At 43.0% G+C, this 20,895-nt stretch overlaps 2 protein-coding genes across 3 annotated transcripts in view; one reads left to right on the top strand and one right to left on the bottom strand.

The window, feature by feature from the left end:
• LOC115168349 (collagen alpha-1(II) chain-like) overlaps positions 1-13,848 on the top strand; it is a 29,931-nt gene extending 16,083 nt beyond the window's left edge. For both annotated transcript variants that reach the window (XM_029723520.1, XM_029723518.1), the window contains 21 exons: positions 170-277; positions 396-449; positions 600-653; positions 783-836; positions 1,335-1,388; positions 2,931-3,038; positions 3,235-3,288; positions 3,408-3,461; positions 3,580-3,741; positions 7,053-7,160; positions 7,721-7,828; positions 8,379-8,432; positions 9,099-9,206; positions 9,326-9,379; positions 9,501-9,608; positions 9,741-9,794; positions 10,417-10,524; positions 10,640-10,928; positions 11,139-11,326; positions 11,612-11,848; positions 12,029-13,848. In XM_029723520.1, the coding sequence (XP_029579380.1) occupies positions 170-277; positions 396-449; positions 600-653; positions 783-836; positions 1,335-1,388; positions 2,931-3,038; positions 3,235-3,288; positions 3,408-3,461; positions 3,580-3,741; positions 7,053-7,160; positions 7,721-7,828; positions 8,379-8,432; positions 9,099-9,206; positions 9,326-9,379; positions 9,501-9,608; positions 9,741-9,794; positions 10,417-10,524; positions 10,640-10,928; positions 11,139-11,326; positions 11,612-11,848; positions 12,029-12,175 (2,265 nt within the window). In that variant the 3' untranslated portion in view covers positions 12,176-13,848. The remainder of the gene's footprint in view (positions 1-169; positions 278-395; positions 450-599; positions 654-782; positions 837-1,334; positions 1,389-2,930; positions 3,039-3,234; positions 3,289-3,407; positions 3,462-3,579; positions 3,742-7,052; positions 7,161-7,720; positions 7,829-8,378; positions 8,433-9,098; positions 9,207-9,325; positions 9,380-9,500; positions 9,609-9,740; positions 9,795-10,416; positions 10,525-10,639; positions 10,929-11,138; positions 11,327-11,611; positions 11,849-12,028) is intronic.
• Positions 13,849-14,455: 607 nt separating this feature from the next.
• On the bottom strand, positions 14,456-17,973 carry LOC115168887 (aladin-like). The gene is given in 13 exon segments (XM_029724412.1): positions 14,456-14,725; positions 15,054-15,138; positions 15,230-15,308; positions 15,411-15,478; positions 15,569-15,662; positions 15,787-15,877; positions 15,942-16,002; positions 16,440-16,526; positions 16,528-16,562; positions 16,696-16,816; positions 16,913-17,056; positions 17,764-17,862; positions 17,948-17,973. Coding segments are annotated over 13 exon segments (1,146 nt in total). The 3' UTR covers positions 14,456-14,569.
• Between the last annotated feature and the right edge of the window lie 2,922 nt (positions 17,974-20,895).

The raw sequence follows: 20,895 nt of genomic DNA, 5'->3' as shown, positions 1-20,895 counted from the left end.
CCACTCCCTTCGACCAACCTCATCTTCAATAAGAGTTTCTGCTTTTATTGGGCACTTGGAGAACTTCTCAGTCCCTATAGTCTGGCAATCACAATGCCACTACTGAAGAGAGAAACATCAGAAAGTGTGATCAGCCAACTTCTAAATCCATGTTCCTCCTCTCTGACAGGGAGCCATTGGGCCAGCTGGTGGTGCTGGAGCTCAGGGACCCCCAGGTCTGCAGGGTATGCCAGGAGAGAGGGGAGCTGGTGGAATCTCCGGTGCCAAGGGTGACAGAGTGAGTAACAACCCTAAAAAATATACTCTAATCATAGTCGTAGAAAACTAGACGGTGGATTGCAAGGTTATATCATGATGTCTGCTAGATACATACCATGGTTTTCTGTGTCTTACAGGGTGACAATGGAGAGAAAGGACCTGAGGGCGCTTCTGGAAAAGACGGTTCTAGAGTGAGTACTCAGCAGAAACAGGGAACATAGCCACACTCTTCTGTGCCAACTCTGTCAGCATATTAAAATACAATGATCCAATGACCCCAAGTGAGGTCGATAATAACTCCATCTCTCTCCTCTCCATCTTTCTCCTCTCCTCTCCCTCAGGGTTTGACTGGTCCCATTGGTCCTCCTGGCCCAGCTGGTCCCAACGGCATAAAGGTGAGAATTACCATAAGAATGACAAAATTCACCTATTAGGTATATGGTCTAATATTTATTTGACAGATGATTGTAATGTATTGTATGTGTACAGTATGGGTTTGTCATTCCTCTCTCCTTCCCTCTCAGGGTGAGGGTGGACCTTCTGGCTCAACTGGTGCTGCTGGTGCCCGTGGTGCTCCTGTAAGTTATATCTCTCCGCCTCCAGTTTCATATGGTCCGTTTTTTGATTTGTACTAAATCAATCATGTTGTCAACATGCCCAGGTTTGAAATGTACAAAGTGCAAACTACCTTCACTACAGCACAGAGAGCAGGAAGAAACTAGAGAACCAGACCCTGCCATGAAACAATATAGAACTCTACAGATCCAAATATTTAGTCAAAGTCTCCAGACATTTTGATCTGAAGATACCGTTCATATTGATTCAAAGACCACTCACTATCCAAGTTTCCCAGCATATACAGTTATGAATAGTAAAGGAATTTCCAAGTACACCATCTTGAATCCCTCAGAATGAATTTCATCCCAAAATGTTTAACTTCTTGAGTATACTGTAGCATCCTTCACATTAAATCACTGCACCTGCAACTTGATGGACAGAGACACATACATGTACAGTTAGAATGTCTTCCTCTGTGGTATCTGTTTTGAGCCCTTCTCTATTCTCTCTTCCTGTAGGGTGACCGTGGTGAGGGTGGTCCTCCCGGGCCTGCTGGCTTCGCTGGGCCACCTGTGAGTAGAACCACATTAACCTCTCTAGGGTAGGTGGGACGAAATCGTCCCACCTACTCAACAGCCAGTGGAATCCCGTGGCGCGTTATTCAAATACCTTAGAAATGCTATTACTTCAATTTCTCAAACATATGACTATTTTACACCATTTTAAAGACAAGACTCTAGTTAATCTAACCACACTGTCCGATTTCAAAAAGGCTTTACAACGAAAGCAAAACATTAGATTATGTCAGCAGAGTACCCAGCCAGAAATAATCAGACACCCATTTTTCAAGCTAGCATATAATGTCACATAAACCCAAACCACAGCTAAATGCAGCACTAACCTTTGATGATCTTCATCAGATGACAATCCTAGGACATTATGTTATACAATACATGCATGTTTTGTTCAATCACGTTCATATTTATATCAAAAAACAGCTTTTTACATTAGCATGTGACGTTCAGAACTAGCATACCCACCGCACACTTCCGGGGAATTTACTAAATTACTCACGATAAACGTTCACAAAAAACATAACAATTATTTTAAGAATTATAGATACCGAACTCCTTTATGCAATCGCTATGTCCGATTTTAAAATAGCTTTTCGGTGAAAGCACATTTTGCAATATTCTGAGTAGATAGCCCAGCCATCACGGGCTAGCAATTTAGACACCCACCAAGTTTAGCCCTCACCAAAGTCAGATTTACTATAAGAAAAATTGGATTACCTTTGCTGTTCTTCGTCAGAATGCACTCCCAGGACTTCTACTTCAATAACAAATGTTGGTTTGGTTCAAAATAATCCATAGTTATGTTCAAATATCCTCTGTTTTGTTCGTGCGTTCAAGACACTATCCGAAGGGTAAAGAAGGGTGATGCGCCCGACGCGTTTCGTGACAAAACATTTCTAAATATTCCATTACCGTACTTCGAAGCATGTCAACCGCTGTTTAAAATCAATTTTTATGCCATTTTTCTCGTAAAAAAGCGATAATATTCCGACCGGGAAACCCTGTTTTAGTTCAAAGACATGGGGTCGCCTCGTGCACGCGCCTCAGTCTCATTGTACTCTGATCGACCACTTACCAAAGGCGCTAATGTTTTTCAGCCAGGGGCTGCAAAGACATCATTCAGCTTTTTCCCGCCTTCTGAGAGCCTATGGGAGCCGTAGGAAGTGTCACGTTACAGCAAAGATCCTAAGTTTTCAATAAAGAGAGTGAAGAAGCCCAAGTAATTGTCAGACAGGCCACTTCCTGTAAGGAATCTTCTCAGGTTTTTGCCTGCCATATGAGTTCTGTTATACTCACAGACACCATTCAAACAGTTTTAGAAACTTTAGGGTGTTTTCTATCCAAAGCCAATAATATATGCATATTCTAGTTTCTGGGCAGTAGTAATAACCAGATTAAATCGGGTACGTTTTTTATCCGGCCGTGTAAATACTGCCCCCTATCCCTAACAGGTTTTAAGCACATCAGTTTCAATGCAAACAATAATCTAATCCATATAAAACATTGGATCTTTATTGACCTGCATCTTCCATCCTCCAGGGTGCAGATGGTCAGCCTGGAGCCAAGGGAGAGTTAGGCGAGGCTGGACAGAAGGGAGATGGTGGTGCCCATGGACCTCAAGGACCCTCTGGGGCCCCTGGACCTGTGGTAGGTACCCCTCAAAATTAACTTTGAGATATGAAATAGCTGTATGTCCCAGAGACAGATGTCTTATTGCCCAAGACATTACCATTCTATAATCTATAATAAAATGGAGAGTATTTGAGAACATAATTGATGCACTTCTTGTTTCTTTGTTCTTGTTTCTTTGTTTAATTGTGTTTCTGGTTGCTTTTTATTCCAGGGTCCCACTGGTGTTTCTGGACCTAAAGGAGCTCGTGGTGCCCAGGGGGCTTCTGTAAGTCAACAGTTCCAATGATAAGAGATTATTACCCAATAGTAAGTGACAATATAAAATGCTATGTTCTGTAATTGCTTTTACTGAAATATTGTGTTGTCCCTCTCTCATGTTGGTAGGGTGCTACTGGTTTCCCTGGTGCTGCTGGAAGAGTTGGCTCTCCCGGGCCTAACGTGAGTATCACATCATCATAAGTATCCATAGACAATAGAAAGTCACCTTTTCATTCAGATTACCTGTATATATCTGTGTGACTGAAATATGCTGCATCTCTCTGTTTCCCTCTCTCAGGGTAACCCTGGTGCTGCTGGCCCCGCTGGTCCTGCTGGTAAAGACGGTCCTAAGGGAGTTCGTGGTGATGCTGGAACCCCAGGAAGACAGGGAGACGCTGGGCTGCGTGGAGTTGCTGGAGCCCCTGGCGAGAAGGGAGATGCTGGAGTGGATGGTCTCCCTGTAAGTCTTCCCCCTCCACTCTTATATGATATCTCATGGAGGAAACGCCACCCAGCCTTTTACCCCTTGTAGGCTTAGTAACACCAACTCAGCCACCTTGATTGTCTATCACTTCATTTCAATGTGCTAGAGCTGGAGTTGTGAAGTCAATGAGTTAGAACGAGTTGTGAAGTCAATGAGCTAGAACTGAAGTTGTGAAGTCAATGAGCTAGAGTTGGAGTTGTGAAGTCAATGAGTTAGAACTGGAGTTGTGAAGTCAATGAGCTAGAACTGAAGTTGTGAAGTCAATGAGCTAGAGTTGGAGTTGCGAAGTCAATGAGTTAGAACTGGAGTTGTGAAGTCAATGAGCTAGAACTGAAGTTGTGAAGTCAATGAGCTAGAGTTGGAGTTGTGACGTCAATGAGCTAGAACTGGAGTTGTGAAGTCAATGAGCTAGAACTGAAGTTGTGAAGTCAATGAGCTAGAGTAGGAGTTGTGAAGTCAATGAGTTAGAACTGGAGTTGTGAAGTCAATGAGCTAGAACTGAAGTTGTGAAGTCAATGAGCTAGAGTTGAAGTTGCGAAGTCAATGAGTTAGAACTGGAGTTGTGAAGTCAATGAGCTAGAACTGAAGTTGTGAAGTCAATGAGCTAGAGTTGGAGTTGTGATGTCAATGAGCTAGAACTGGAGTTGTGAAGTCAATGAGCTAGAACTGAAGCTGTGAAGTCAATGAGCTAGAGTTGTGAAGTCAATGAGTTAGAACTGGAGTTGTGAAGTCAATGAGCTAGAGTTGTGAAGTCAATGAGCTAGAACTGGAGTTGTGAAGTCAATGAGCTAGAACTGAAGTTGTGAAGTCAATGAGCTAGAGTTGTGAAGTCAATGAGTTAGAACTGGAGTTGTGAAGTCAATGAGCTAGAGTTGTGAAGTCAATGAGCTAGAGTTGTGAAGTCAATGAGCTAGAGTTGTGAAGTCAATGAGCTAGAACTGAAGTTGTGAAGTCAATGAGCTAGAGTTGTGAAGTCAATGAGTTAGAACTGGAGTTGTGAAGTCAATGAGCTAGAACTGAAGTTGTGAAGTCAATGAGCTAGAGTTGGAGTTGTGAAGTCAATGAGCTAGAATTGGAGTTGTGAAGTCAATGAAGCTAGAACTGAAGTTGTGAAGTCAATGTGCTAGAGTTGTGAAGTCAATGAGCTAGAACTGAAGTTGTGAAGTCAATGAGCTAGAGTTGTGAAGTCAATGAGTTAGAACTGGAGTTGTGAAGTCAATGAGCTAGAGTTGTGAAGTCAATGAGCTAGAGTTGTGAAGTCAATGAGCTAGAGTTGTGAAGTCAATGAGCTAGAACTGAAGTTGTGAAGTCAATGAGCTAGAGTTGTGAAGTCAATGAGTTAGAACTGGAGTTGTGAAGTCAATGAGCTAGAACTGAAGTTGTGAAGTCAATGAGCTAGAGTTGGAGTTGTGAAGTCAATGAGCTAGAATTGGAGTTGTGAAGTCAATGGAGCTAGAACTGAAGTTGTGAAGTCAATGTGCTAGAGTTGTGAAGTCAATGAGCTAGAATTGGAGTTGTGAAGTCAATGAGCTAGAACTGAAGTTGTGAAGTCAATGAGCTAGAGTTGTGAAGTTAATGAGCTAGAGTTGTGAAGTCAATGAGCTAGAACTGAAGTTGTGAAGAAAATGAGCTAGAGTTGTGAAGTCAATGAGCTAGAACTGGAGTTGTGAAGTCAATGAGCTAGAACTGGAGTTGTGAAGTCAATGAGCTAGAACTGAAGTTGTGAAGTCAATGAGCTAGAGTTGTGAAGTCAATGAGCTAGAGCTGGAGTTGTGAAGTCAATGAGCTAGAACTGGAGTTGTGAAGTCAATGAGCTAGAGTTGTGAAGTCAATGAGCTAGAGCTGGAGTTGTGAAGTCAATGAGTTAGAACTGGAGTTGTGAAGTCAATGAGCTAGAACTGGAGTTGTGAAGTCAATGAGCTAGAACTGAAGTTGTGAAGTCAATGAGCTAGAGTTGGAGTTGCGAAGTCAATGAGTTAGAACTGGAGTTGTGAAGTCAATGAGCTAGAACTGAAGTTGTGAAGTCAATGAGCTAGAGTTGGAGTTGTGATGTCAATGAGCTAGAACTGGAGTTGTGAAGTCAATGAGCTAGAACTGGAGTTGTGAAGTCAATGAGCTAGAACTGGAGTTGTGAAGTCAATGAGCTAGAACTGAAGTTGTGAAGTCAATGAGCTAGAACTGAAGCTGTGAAGTCAATGAGCTAGATTTGTGAAGTCAATGAGTTAGAACTGGAGTTGTGAAGTCAATGAGCTAGAGTTGTGAAGTCAATGAGCTAGAACTGGAGTTGTGAAGTCAATGTGCTAGAACTGAAGTTGTGAAGTCAATGAGCTAGAGTTGTGAAGTCAATGAGTTAGAACTGGAGTTGTGAAGTCAATGAGCTAGAGTTGTGAAGTCAATGAGCTAGAGTTGTGAAGTCAATGAGCTAGAGTTGGAGTTGTGAAGTCAATGAGCTAGAATTGGAGTTGTGAAGTCAATGGAGCTAGAACTGAAGTTGTGAAGTCAATGAGCTAGAGTTGTGAAGTCAATGAGCTAGAATTGGAGTTGTGAAGTCAATGAGCTAGAACTGAAGTTGTGAAGTCAATGAGCTAGAGTTGTGAAGTCAATGAGCTAGAGTTGTGAAGTCAATGAGCTAGAACTGAAGTTGTGAAGTCAATGAGCTAGAGTTGTGAAGTCAATGAGCTAGAACTGGAGTTGTGAAGTCAATGAGCTAGAACTGGAGTTGTGAAGTCAATGAGCTAGAACTGGAGTTGTGAAGTCAATGAGCTAGAGTTGTGAAGTCAATGAGCTAGAGCTGGAGTTGTGAAGTCAATGAGTTAGAACTGGAGTTGTGAAGTCAATGAGCTAGAACTGGAGTTGTGAAGTCAATGAGTTAGAACTGGAGTTGTGAAGTCAATGAGCTAGAACTGAAGTTGTGAAGTCAATGAGCTAGAACTGGAGTTGTGAAGTCAATGAGCTGGAGTTGTGAAGTCAATGAGCTAGAGCTGGATTTGTGAAGTCAATGAGCTAGATCTGGAGTTGTGAAGTCAATGAGCTAGAGTTGGAGTTGTGAAGTCAATGTGCTAGAGCTGGAGTTGTGAAGTCAATGAGCTAGAACTGGATTTGTGAAGTCAATGAGCTAGAACTGGAGTTGTGAAGTCAATGAGCTAGAGCTGGAGTTGTGAAATCAATGAGCTAGAACTTGAGTTGTGAAGTCAATGAGTTAGAACTGGAGTTGTGAAGTCAATGAGCTAGAACTGAAGTTGTGAAGTCAATGTATTAAACTGACCTATCGTCTTCTCTATCTCTAGGGTCTTGATGGTCCTTCAGGTCCCCAGGGTCTGGGTGGGTCACGTGGTATTGTTGGTCTGCCTGGGCAGCGTGGAGAGAGGGGCTTCCCTGGCCTTCCTGGTCCTTCTGTGAGTATCTCACCACCGATAGTACTACCACACTTGCAGTAGGCTATGAACTTGAAAGCCAGGTCATTGTTATGGAACCATTGCTCTTACTGGTCCAGTTGTATGTTAAGCTCTCTTTAAATCCAGGTTCATATAACTCCCACTAGTCCTGCACCATTGAGTGGTAACTAAGCAACATATTTACCAGAATATCATATCTGGGATGCCTGGAGTGATCGACTGTTATATCATGGAGTCCTGATATCCACATACGTTCAATATGACAGATCTACATCCAGACTTCTTCCTCCTTAAAACTGTCACAAAGAAGTCAATCACTCAGTGACTAATTGGCTGTAAGGGAGATGCATTCAGAACTTTAATTTCCATCATACTACGTCCTACGACAGACTTTCTATTGGAGTTTTGCTGCTTTTTCCCCACATAGGGGCTTTCAGCCAGTTGCTGAAGTCCTACTTTGCATGCAAATCAATAGTTAAGTCCATTAACTAGTCAAATGTTACGTCCTTGTGGTTATAGTGATGACGTCTGACACTTACTCACTGTTCTATGTGTCCCAGGGAGAGCCCGGTAAGCAGGGAGCGCCTGGTGCTGGTGGTGACCGTGGACCCCCTGGGCCTGTGGGGCCTCCTGGACTGTCGGGACCTTCTGGCGAGCCCGGAAGAGAGGTCAGAACTAAACCATGACAACACAAGCCACAACAACAATATAAACCACAACAACAACAAATATAGGCCACTGTAGCTGCACGCAGCAATCACTGGGATAAAGGCCATAGCTGCACTATAGTGCCACCAGCTGGCCAATATAATTACACCTCTGGGTTGAGCTACTGCAAGAACCATAGGAACGACAACAGCAACATAAACAACAACAACACCCACAACAACAACATAAAAATACATCAATAATCACCATAACAACAACAGCAACTTTCCAAAACAAGAACACCCCTCCACACACACATACAAAAACCACAAAACAAAAATGTAAATAATGACCACAACAGTAACAATAACAACCAAAACAAACAATGACACAACAGAAAACCAAAAAACACAACCATAGTCAATCGCAAACGCCAACAGCAACCACAGTCATCTGTATTTCTACAGCACCATTAACCCATGGATCCCAAACGTTTGCTGTGGCAGCTACTTCACGACTGGAAGCCAATACATTTCATGTATTGATTAAATCTCTGTCTCTACCTCACAGGGCAACGCTGGATCTGATGGGCCCCCTGGTAGAGATGGATCCACCGGAGTCAAGGTGAGACACTCCAAATCAAATTGTATTTTATTCTATAAAATGTTATTTGTCACATGCACCAAATACAGCAGGTATAGACTACAACTGCTGTATTCGGTGCATGTGACAAATAAAACACTGTGTAGTAGACCTTGGAGTGAAATCCAGCAAAGTGCTAAGATTCCCATTAAGCTCTAGTTAGGGTTTATCTAACATTAGGATGATAATCACAAAAACGTTCAAATAATGTTTTTGATCACAAAATGTTTTTTTTTTTTAATGTTTTAAATGAAATATTCTAACATTCACAAAAATGTTGTGCATAACATCTGTAACAACCACCACAGAACATTCTCCAAACGTTCTCATTAGATTTCCAGGTAATGTAACAACACAATGTACCAGTAAAGAATGAAATGTGTTCTGGGAACGTTCTTGCAACATCAGGCAAATGTTTTATACAAACATCGTATAATCATCAGCCCAACTGGACCGTTTTTGTGTTATGAGAATATTTGCCACATCCGAACAAATGTTTCAGGAACTTTCACAGAACCAATTTTGGTTTGCTGAGATGCTTACTTACCTGCATTATACACCAATCAAACCAATCAGTCCAATTGGTGGATAAGATATCAAATGTTCTTGAAATGTCCTTATATCCTATGATCTTCTCTCCACCTGTAGGGTGAGCGTGGTAACACTGGTCCTGCAGGTGCACCTGGTGCCCCTGGTGCTCCAGGTGCCCCCGGCCCTGTTGGCCCCCTGGGCAAGCAGGGAGACAGAGGAGAGGGAGTGAGTACCCCTACAAAACTACACACAATATGAATGAGAGAAATGCTGGTGTTTTGTAATTGATAGTACTTAGGTTGTTGTTAGCCTGTCTAATGGAAGAACCTCACACTTGTTTTTAGGGTGCTCAAGGACCTGCCGGACCCGCTGGACCAGCTGGCGCTAGAGGAATGGCTGTGAGTGTCAATGTTCCTCATTGTGAAACACACATACCATTCTCTAATAAACTATACCTACTGTAGCTGTACCTGCATTGGCACACTGAGTTGATTGACACTCTCTGCCTCTCTACATCAGGGACCCCAAGGACCCCGTGGAGACAAGGGAGAGGCTGGCGAGACAGGAGAGAGGGGACAGAAGGGACACCGTGGCTTCACCGGTCTGCAGGGTCTTCCCGGACCTCCAGTAAGTCACCCAAATCCTCTGGCCACACTGCACCAGTTATTATACCTCACTATCTGCATAGAAGTAGAATGCCTGACTTTCAATGTGGAAAAAGTTCTGTTCCCTGACTTCCTGTTGTCATTATCTTAACAGGGCTCCGCTGGAGACCAGGGAGCTGCTGGACCTGCCGGACCTAGTGGCGCTAAGGTGAGTCCAGAAGAAAGAGAAGAAGAGGTGGAGAGGACAGAACACTTCTCTAATCCCTCCATACTCTGATGAGACAAATAAAGACTACTCCTATACAGTAGTTATCCCATGCTATGATAATGAGGGGCACAGGCTAGTCATAATCCACCAACACCAATTATAATGTAGTTATAATCCTCCAACACCATGATAAAGTGGAGGACGGAAATAGCCACTGTGTTTTTAATTAGCCTATTCTATGATAACAAGGAAGGCTAATGCTTTTATGATTACAACATGCTATGGAAGAGTAGAAGACAGACAGGAGAGGTTACTACTTTTAAAATAATCCATTAAGACGAATTACATGATAAAGAGGAAAGGGCTGGCCACTACAACGTGAATCATTTTTACCCAAAGTGAGATAAATGCTAAATTTGTAATGTCCGATAAGCAGTTTGTTCTTGAATTAAAGAGAGAGTACTCTCACACATAATCAACAACAATTGAACAAAAACGATATATCAGGTAAAAGTTTAAAACAATGTGAAACCAAACACTAAAGGGAGCCTTACATGTATTCATGCTATGCTAGCATCCATATGTATGAGCCATGACTGACCCACCCTATCCATCTCCTCAGGGACCCCCTGGCCCAGTCGGCCCCGCTGGTAAGGATGGATCTAACGGTCAGCCTGGACCCCTCGGACCCCCTGGACCTCGTGGTCGTTCTGGAGAAACTGGCTCTGCTGTGAGTAACGCTTGTCAACCTTAGACTTACCTGAATATACTATATATACTGTACACGTAGCAGCAAAAGTCTTAAATTCTTCATATTTTAAATGTCATCTCCTCTCCTCCTTCAGGGTCCACCTGGTAACCCCGGACCCCCTGGTCCACCTGGTCCTCCCGGCCCTGGCATCGACATGTCTGCCTTTGCTGGCCTGTCTCAGCCTGAGAAGTCTCCGGATCCCCTGAGGTACATGAGGGCTGATGAGCCGTCCAGCTCCCTGAGGCAGCACGACGTGGAGGTGGACTCCACACTCAAGTCTCTCAACAACCAGATCGAGAACCTGCGCAGCCCTGATGGTAGCCAGAAGAACCCTGCCCGCACCTGCAGAGACCTCAGACTGTGCCACCCAGAGTGGAAGAGCGGTGAGTGGGGGAACGGGCAGAGGAGAGGGAGAAGATAGAGTGAATGGAAAGAAAAGAGAGAAATGGATTTATGGAATTGTGTTTTTTATTCATCAAGGAAGATTCCCCAAAAATATACAGTGTAGAAAGGAAAGAGCACGTGTATAACATGATCAGTCCAAACAGTGCTAGGGTTTGAACAATTCTTCCTCTGCTCCTCTCGTTCTTCAGGTGACTACTGGGTGGATCCTAACATTGGTAGCACAGCTGATGCCATCAAGGTCTTCTGCAACATGGAGACTGGCGAGACCTGTGTGTACCCCAGCATAGCCAACGTGCCTCAAAAGAACTGGTGGACAAGCAAGAGCAAGGACCGCAAACACGTCTGGTTCGGAGAGACTATGAATGGAGGATTCCACGTGAGTCTCTTCTTTCTATGAATAATAATGTCACTGACACCTTGGAATGAAACATAGCTGCTCCTTTAGTAGAACTTCATTTCAAGGGATATCCTGATCATCAGTCAAACCCTTCCTCAGTGTTTCCTTTTATCAATTAGACAACCTATATTTCAGCCTCGCAGATAATTGGTAGACATCACCAAATCCTACCATCCATAAACCTATGACCTCCATATGACCTCCATTTTTGTGACTGCACTCGTCCTTTCCATGTCACACTTAACCCTCCCTCTCCCTGTATAGTTCAGCTACGCTGAGGACGGTACCAACGCTGCCAGTATCCAGCTGACCTTCCTAAGGCTGCTGTCCACGGAAGCATCTCAGAACCTCACCTACCACTGCAAGAACAGTGTGGCCTACATGGACGCATCCACCGGCAACCTGAAGAAGGGTCTGCTGCTCCAGGGCTCCAACGACGTGGAGATCAGAGCTGAGGGAAACAGCCGCTTCACCTACAGCGTTGTGGAGGATGGCTGCAAGGTGAGAGGGATAGGCACTGTCAAGTTAGGTCAGGGAAAGGATGGACATAGTTAAGTAGGACCATGGGGGAAGGCACAGTGCAGTCACCGTAAAAAAAGCAGCAGTTTTTCTGTTATTGTAGTCTATGGGAATATATAGTGGGTTACTGTGCTTCAACACGTCTCTGTTGTCGTCCCACAGAAACACACAGGCCAGTGGGGAAAGACTGTCTTCGAGTACAGAACACAGAAGACCTCCCGTCTGCCCATCGTGGACATTGCTCCCATGGACATTGGAGGAGCAGACCAGGAGTTCGGTCTGGATGTGGGTGCAGTCTGCTTTTTGTAAAGTGAAATAAGCACAACGGCAAAAAAACTGAAACATGAAAGAAATAATTCAACTATGAAACAATACACACACACACTCTACAAAAAAAGAAGACTAACTTAAAAAAAAGGACACTTTTTCTCTGGCAAAGTGCTCTCCAAGTTGTACTCCATGGATGTTAGCACTGAAGGGCACCGGCGTTCCAGCATTCCCTGTCAACCCACTTCCTGAGATCCAGTCATGTTTCCCATGGCCCACAGTTGACGGGAATGAGCCAGGAGGAAGAGGGACCAAGCCAAGAGACGAGTGATGAAGAAACAGGAACATGACTCGATGTCACTTATTTATTGTCTAAACCTCACATGGGCAGAGGTGAGGTACAGTAGGACTAGGGAGCTTCACCATAAGAGCAACACAAGCCCATCCTACCACAGAATACCTAGAACCTCCCACTTCTACTCCACCTCCCTCCCCCGTCTCCTCCCCGACCTAGCTACAAATATGCCATTTTGAATCAATGTAGACCAAAACATATTTTCAGTTATTATAAACAAGTCCAAGTGCTCCAAATGTTTTTTTACCATCAAGACGAGGAGCGAAACTTTGACTGTGCATTATAAATCTTTGGTTCTATGTTGTAAAATTGTGTGTTTATAAACAGCCAGATGGTTTTATATATATTTCCACATTGTGTGTGTACATGTGTCTAGATATATGCACACCAACACTTTTTGGAAAATGAGGATTCATTTGGGATGTATTTTTCCATTGTCTTTTACCCCTTCACTGTCCATTAGAGGAAAATATCTTACTCAGTTCACAAACAACCTACATTTTCTAATAAAATTGGTGAAAGTTGTAGTCATCCTGATTGTTTAAAGCTACCTCACGCTGAAAAACAAAGTGAAAACGTTGACCTTAAATCTTGAGCTGACCAAAATTTGCTTTTGGGTGGAACTGGGGCTGAACGGCCATCTTTGCTTTGGGTTGCTCCGTCTTCAGAAGGTGCTATGAGTTCTAGCATTCAGTCTCTGCCATTGTCCCCCCCCCCCCAATTCCCACTAGCCTCACACCACACACACACACCCCACCCTGGAGGACAAGTGCAGCCAGGCAAGGCAGAGAACCAAGGGACTTTGGGTAGTACCCTATGGAGTTCATGCCCCACAAATAGAATCACGGGACTCCAAGGAGAGCCGCCCAAAACAACCAGGGTGGGTTGTCTCTGTGTGTGTGTGAGGGTGTGTATATTTTTTTGTTATTATTAAATTTTATTATGATCATGATCATTTTTTTTGGTTTTTGTTTATTTTGTTACACTTTTAATTGATGTAAATTGGAAATAAAAAGGAAATACCAAGTAACAATTAAGTTGACTTTTAACTGAGTTTCTTTGAAATAAGTACAGAAAAGGCATAGGGGTTAAATAACCTTTTCTGTTAACTGAACCCAAGGCCTGTGTACTTTGTTTTTGTTGTAGTTGTTGAGAGGTCAGTTACCCTTTTTGAATGTTTGTGAGTGCATGGCATGTGTGTGTAAGTATGCATGTGTGAGTGTGTTTTCCTATGAGAGAATGTCATAACACAGGAATGAAAGTACTGTATTCATTCACCGGTTTTCAGGGTGGGGTCAGGCATGGTTGACTTCTTTTTGTTTCAACTAATAGAGATAAATAAAGTAGAGAAAATAATGTGCTGAATGGAATTGAAGTATTTTGTACATTAACAGTAATGTTTTAATGATGCTTCAAGACATGACCACGTAGGTGTTTGTCAGCGTTTGGTGACCCGCTTGTCTGCTTCCCTTATCCTCTACACTTCCGTTCTCCTCTCTGTACCTCTCCATATCTTTCTTCTGAGCAATAAAAATTAGACTGAAAAGACTAAACAGTGATATAATCTTCTGTAAAGGGAAAATATTCTTGTTATCACAAACCTACATTGACATTATCCCTAATGTCACATTATAGTTTACTTAAATCCTTCTGATTATTCTTGACCGAAAGTGAAGGGCAAATCAGGAAGGTAAAACACCAAACTATCCTATTAATGCCAGATTGTTCTAAGATTGAATACTTATTATTGCCAAGTATAGAATAAGGGACGATACAGTATACTCTTTTACCTTAGAACATGGAGATGATTTAAGAAACATCATTAAAGACACACTGAAGCCTCCCAATCAACTCATTCAACTCTTTTGCAAGAACAAACCGGCGATGGCTTGACCTTTACCTCATCCCACCAACCCCCTTGCCATGTCTTGGACTCGGCATAAAAAAAAAGACACAATAAATATCCATTTGCATAACACTTTGTACACGTTTATTTAACAAGTGTTCCAAAAATTATAAATTGTACTTACAAACATGACTTGAAATATGGTTTCTGTGTTAGTTTGCATGTGTGTGTGTGGTTAGGAGATGAGTTCTGTGTAGAGTGTCTGGTTGGCGTAGTCTGCTGGCCTGCCATGGGACAGGGGGAGAGAGGGGCTGCCTCCCAGGCCGGGCTGGGGATTCCCAGCACTCATAAAGCAAAAAGGCATATGGGTAATCTTTCCATTAGACCAACACTGTGGAGAGACAACATCACTAGTCACTGAGATGAGTTTAGTGCCACCTAGCTAGACCTCGTGCTCTATTCACTGCAGCACGTCAACAGCCATGTCAAATGGAATGATCAGTGTGTAGACCATGTACAATTTCTAGTTGAAGTCTCATTGCCCATCTTTCCCATTCAAATTACATTAATGCATAAACTACTTTTGAGTAAAAAAATTTTAAAAAAGTAAAATTGAAAGTAAAATATAGCTTTAATATCAGTTTAAGCAGCACTGTGGGGAAACATCTAAATGCCTGGTGGTCTCCTACATGTAAAGAACAGCGTTTGTAGAGACTGACCACAGTGAGCTGGGCTCCATGCTGGTAACTGGGGTTGAACTGCATCAGTCTGGGCTCTGTCCCGGCCTCCCCCTGAACAAAACCACTGACTCACATAGACAGTTATTACCACTGACATACAGAGATACACAACACTGAGACACCCTCCTGGATATATAACATACTAGAGCACTTACCATGGCAGAAGCTTAAAAGCGGGGTTGATTTGAGTCTTGAACACTGCGATCATGGCAGGGTGGCCTGCTTCAGCATCTCCTGATGGAACAGGTAAGAGGGAGGAAGTGAGTGGAGGAGAGAAGATGAAAAAAAAAACACTTTCCAACTTGGAGAAAGAGGAGAGGAGGGAAGGAGCCTGACTTTTGAGAAGCACGGCTAGTCTCTCTCCTGTCGGGTCCCACGCTAGCGACTGGATCTCTCCTCCGACCCTGAAAAACACGCATACACAATAAGCTAATCTATAAGGTTAATCAATAACTAGTTTAGTGAATGACTAGTTAACCCAGGCCTTTCCTTACGCCATATCTCCATCTGGTGTATTTAAGGTTGTCTTAGACAGGTCGGCCACCACTGTTGCTGCCTTCGGCCCCCCTGACATCCCTAAGGGCATCCCTAGTGGACAAAGAGGAGGACTTACATCAAAACAAACAACGCAAGCACACAGCACACAGTGTAAAACAACTGTAAGAGGTTGGTGTGCTTCATATCATACATGGTATTGTGTTTGTGTGTGTACCTGGGGTGTCAGTGAAAGTTAGGGCATAGATGACAGTCTCTCCTTGCACACTGAAGAGCAGCCGACTCCCATCGAGACTCCAACTGCCAGACTAGACAGTTACAGAGAGACAGTTAGCCAAACACACAAACAATCACACAGACCAGGTGTCTCACCTGACAGCGTCCCTTCAGACAAGGCCACCGCTCGCAAGTCCACATCCTGGTTTCCCAAACCCTGCAGCAACACACACAATACATACACTACTGTTCTAAAGTTTGGGTTCACATAGAAATGTCCTTGTTTTTGAAAGAAAAGCACATATTTTGTCCATTAATATAACATCAAATTAATCAGAAATACAGTGTAGACATTGTTAATGTTGTAAATGACTATTCTAGCTGGAAAAGGATGATTTTGAAGGGAATATCTACATAAGCCCATAATCAGCAACCATCACTCCTGTGTTCCAATGGAGACCAGTTTAATTGCTTCTTTAATCAGAACAACAGTTTTCAGCTGTGCTAACATACTTGCAAAAGGGTTTGGTAGTGATCAATTAGACTTTTAAAATGATAAACTTGGATTAGCTAACACAATGTGCCATTGGAACACAGGAGTGAGTTGGTTGCTGATAATGGGACATAAAGCTCTCCTGCACTATTGTCTCTGACCTGAAGAGGGAGGAGGGGGTAGCTGCCAGCACGCGACTGACATCAGGGGACCAGGACAGGTACGTGACTCCTCCCCCTCCCACACGGTAGAGGCACACAGCTCTCAACAGCTACATCCCACACCTGACAGAGATAGAAACAGAGACAGAGAGAAAGAGAGAGCGAAAGCGAGAGAAATACAGAGTCACAAGGATGTTCCAGCATCACAGTAAAATACTTTCACAGTTGAGTAGAGGTTGAGACTGCTGGTTCCTACCAGCATGGCAGTGTCCCTGGGAGAGGCCGACACCAGGAGAGATCCGTTAGGTGACCATGCCATGGAAGTGACAGGGGAGTGGCCTGGGTGGGACAGGACCTGGGCACAGCCAGAAGAGGGTCTGTGGGAGGGAGGGAGAGATAGAAAGACATTGAATTGAGAAATAGGGAGAACGGACAAAAAGAAAGTTGAAGAGTATAATAATGAGCATGTATACCTGGTAGAGAACGAGGTGGGGTCCACATGCCAGACCAGCAGGCAGTTGTGACAGGCCACGGCCAGGGCAGACGCACACAGAGGCTTCCGCTGCAGGGCTGCCACACTGCGCTGCAGACGGTGCTTTAGGGTGGGAGTAGTAGCACTGAGGGAGAGAGACAGTGTTTGAGAGAGAGACAGAGAAAGAGAGAGAGCGAGACAGAACAAGTTTAACACCACACTAGGTTGGTCTGACTGAATATGATTTTGAGGACATAGGTTTCATCTGAATCCAGGAAACCGACCCATACGAGGATTCTCAACTGGTTTTGCTCGGCTCCTCACGTCCTCTTCTCGCCTTTTGGAAAGGTAAAAAATAATCAAGAGGCGACGAGAGGAAACAATTTCGCTTATATGAAATGACTCTCCTTCTCCACTTGCGCGTCATCATGTAAATCACGTTTAGGAATCCCAAAATAAATATCTTCAGTAAAAATGTAATTAGATAGTTGTGCTAGACATTTTATAGATTAAAGATAAGTTTTGTTTTCAAATATGTGCATTCTTTTCTCCTCAGAGAACACAACAGCTGTTTCAAAGGGGGTGTGACTGGTTTCAAAACTCTTCCGCGATAGCCGACCGTAGGATACTCTTGTGAACCGACCGTAGGATACTCTGCCGAAGGATGTAATCGAGGAGGTGAGCATACTCCTCCGTTCACCTACTAACGAATTGGCATTCTCCTCGACCACATCAATTTTCAGGCCCCGGAGAACAGGACGGAGGAGTTGAGAAACTTCCATAGAGTTTAATAGTCAATGACACAGCACCATTGCAATAGATCGACAGTGGGGTCATGAGTCTGCTACTTACCTCTTGGGGTTGTAGATCTGGATGGAGTCGTCTTAACGGGAAACAGCACACTTCTGGGTGTGTGGGTGCCAGGCGAAGCTCCACACTGCACAGTCCGACCTGAAACACAGGGAGCAACAATAGGGTCTAGTTGCACCAGTAGGGCTTAAAAAACATTGATCTTTAATAGGGCTGTTGCGGTGACCGTATTACTGCCACACCAGCGGTCATATTCCACGTGAACATTAAGCCACGGAAATCTCCTTCTATGCACTCTGGACATGCGTTGGTTGTACCCAACTCCCTAACGACCATCAGGTCATTAATGGCCTGGTACTGAGGGCTCTATTGTCAGTGCAGTTGCAGTTGAAAATCACATCAAATACTTATCATCAAAACAGTATCATGCTTTTAAAACGTACTTCACAGTGTTCGATCAATTTGAAGAAAGTTCAACAAAAGGTTGAAACTGAGTGGAAAACATGGTCGTTGTGGATGTTGTTTCAAAGTCAAACACGAAAATGGACAGTGCTTTCTAAGGTGATGATTAATTCAAAACACCCATATGCATATTATAGCTTATGCATACATATAGGCCTATATTAGAGGTTGACCGATTAATTGGAATGGCCGATTAATTAGGGCCGATTTCAAGATTTCCTAACAATCTGTATTTTTGGACACCGATTTGGCGATAATTTTTTTTAAATAATTTTTATTTTTATTTTATACACCTTTATTTAACTAGGCAAGTCAGTTAAGAACACATTCTTATTTTCAATGACGGCCTAGGAACAGTGGGTTAACTGCCTTGTTCAGGGGCAAAACAACAGATTTTTACCATGTCAGCTCGGGGATTCGTTTTTGCAACCTTCCGGTTACTAGTCCAACGCTCTAACCACCTGCCTTACATTGCACTCCACGAGGAGCCTGCATGGCAGGCTGACTACCTGTTACGCGAGGGCAGCAAGAAGCCAAGGTAAGTTGCTAGCTAGCATTAAACTTATCTTATAAAAAACTAGCAATCTTAACATAATCACTAGTTAACTACACATGGTTGATGATATTACTAGTTTATCTAGCTGGTCCTGCGTTGCATATAATCGATGCGGTGCCTGTTAATTTCTCATCTAATCACAGCCTACTTCGACAAAGGAGTGATGATTTAACAAGCGCATTTGCGAAAAAAGCACTGTCGTTGCACCAATGTACCTAATCATAAACATCAATGCCTTTCTTTAAAATGAATACACAAATATATATTTTTAAACCTGCATATTTAGTTAATATTGCCTGCTAACATGAATTTCTTATAACTAGGGAAATTGTGTCACTTCTCTTGCGTTCCGTGCATGAAGTCAGGGTATATGCAGCAGTTTGGGCCGCATGGCTCATTGCGAACTGTGTGAAGTCCATTTATTCCTAACAAAGGCCGTAATTAATTATGACATAACATTGAAGGTTGTATAATGTAACAGAAATATTTAGACTTAGGGATGCCATCCATTAGATAAAATACGGAGCGGTTCCGTATTTCACTGAAAGAATAAACTTTTTGTTTTCGAAATGATAGTTTCCGGATTTGACCATTTTAATGACCTAAGGCTCGTATTTCTGTGTGTTATGTTATAATTAAGTCTATGATTTGATAGAGCAGTCTGACTGAGCGATGGTAGGCACCAGCAGGCTCGTAAGCATTCATTCAAACAGCACCTTTGTGCGTTTGCCAGCAGCTCTTCGCAATGCTTCAAGCATTGTGTTGTTTATGACTTCAAGCCTATCAACTCCCGAGATTAGTCTGGTGTAACCGATGTGAAATGGCTAGCTAGTTAGCGGGGTGCGCGCTAATAGCGTTTCAAACGTCACTCACTCTGAGACTTGGAGTAGTTGTTCCCCTTGCTCTGCATGGGTAACGCTGCTTCGAGGGTGGCTGTTGTCGATGGGTTCCTGGTTCGAGCCCAGGTAGGAGCGAGGAGAGGGACGGAAGCTATACTGTTACACTGGCAATACTAAAGTGCCTATAAGAACATCCAATAGTCAAAGGTATATGAAATACAAATCGTATAGAGAGAAATAGTCCTATAATTCCTATAATAACTACAACCTAAAACTTCTTACCTGGGAATATTGAAGACTCATGTTAAAAGGAACCACCAGCTTTCATATGTTCTCATGTTCTGAGCAAGGAACTTAAACATGAGCTTTTTTACATGGCACATATTGCACTTTTACTTTCTTCTCCAACACTTTGTTTTTGCATTATTTAAACCAAATTGAACATGTTTCATTATTTATTTGAGGCTAAATTGATTTTATTGATGTATTATATTAAGTTAAAATAAGTGTTCATTCAGTATTGTTGTAATTATCATTATTACAAATAATTTTTAAACATTTTTTATTTATTTTTAAAACAGGCCAATTAATCAACTTTTTTGGTCCTCCAATAATCGATATTGGCGTTGAAAAATCATAATCGGTCGACCTCTAGCCTATATATGAGCCCAAACCGGAAGAAAAAAAAATTATTAAAATAAAAATTGTGCCATTATACACTCAGTGTACAAAACATTAGGAACACCTGCTCTTTCCATAACAGACTGACCAGGTGAACGCTATGATCCCTTATTGATGTCACTTGTTAAATACACTTCAATCAGTGCAGATGAAGGGGAGGAGACCAGTTAAAGGATTTTTAAGCCTCGAGACAATTGAGACATGGATTGTGTATGTGTGCCATTCAGAGGGTGAATGGGCCAGACAAAATATTTAAGTGCCTTTGAACGGGGTATGGTAGTAGGTGCCAAGTGCATCGGTTTGACTGTGACAACAACTGCAACGCTGCTGGGTTTTTCACGCTCAACAGTTTCCGGTGTGTATCAAGAATGGTCCACCACGCAAAGGACATCCAGCCAACTTGACACAACTGTGGGAAACATTGCAGTCAATATGGGCCAGCATCCCTGTGGAACGCTTTCGACAATTGAGGCTGTTCGGAGGGCAAAAGGGGGTGCAACTCAATGTTAGGAAGGTGTTCCTAATGTTTTGTACACTAAGTGTACAAATTAGAGTGAATTTGTAATTGATGCATCCAAACAGACCTGATCTACCTGCGAGAAATTGTAATGGAAGGCAACTTTAAGCCAAGTATGA

Source organism: Salmo trutta, chromosome 30 (assembly GCF_901001165.1).
Source record: "Salmo trutta chromosome 30, fSalTru1.1, whole genome shotgun sequence".
Classification (NCBI taxonomy): Eukaryota; Metazoa; Chordata; class Actinopteri; order Salmoniformes; family Salmonidae; genus Salmo; species Salmo trutta.
The sequence above is the reverse complement of the archived record's forward strand: the minus strand, read 5'-3'. Positions and strand labels throughout refer to the sequence as shown.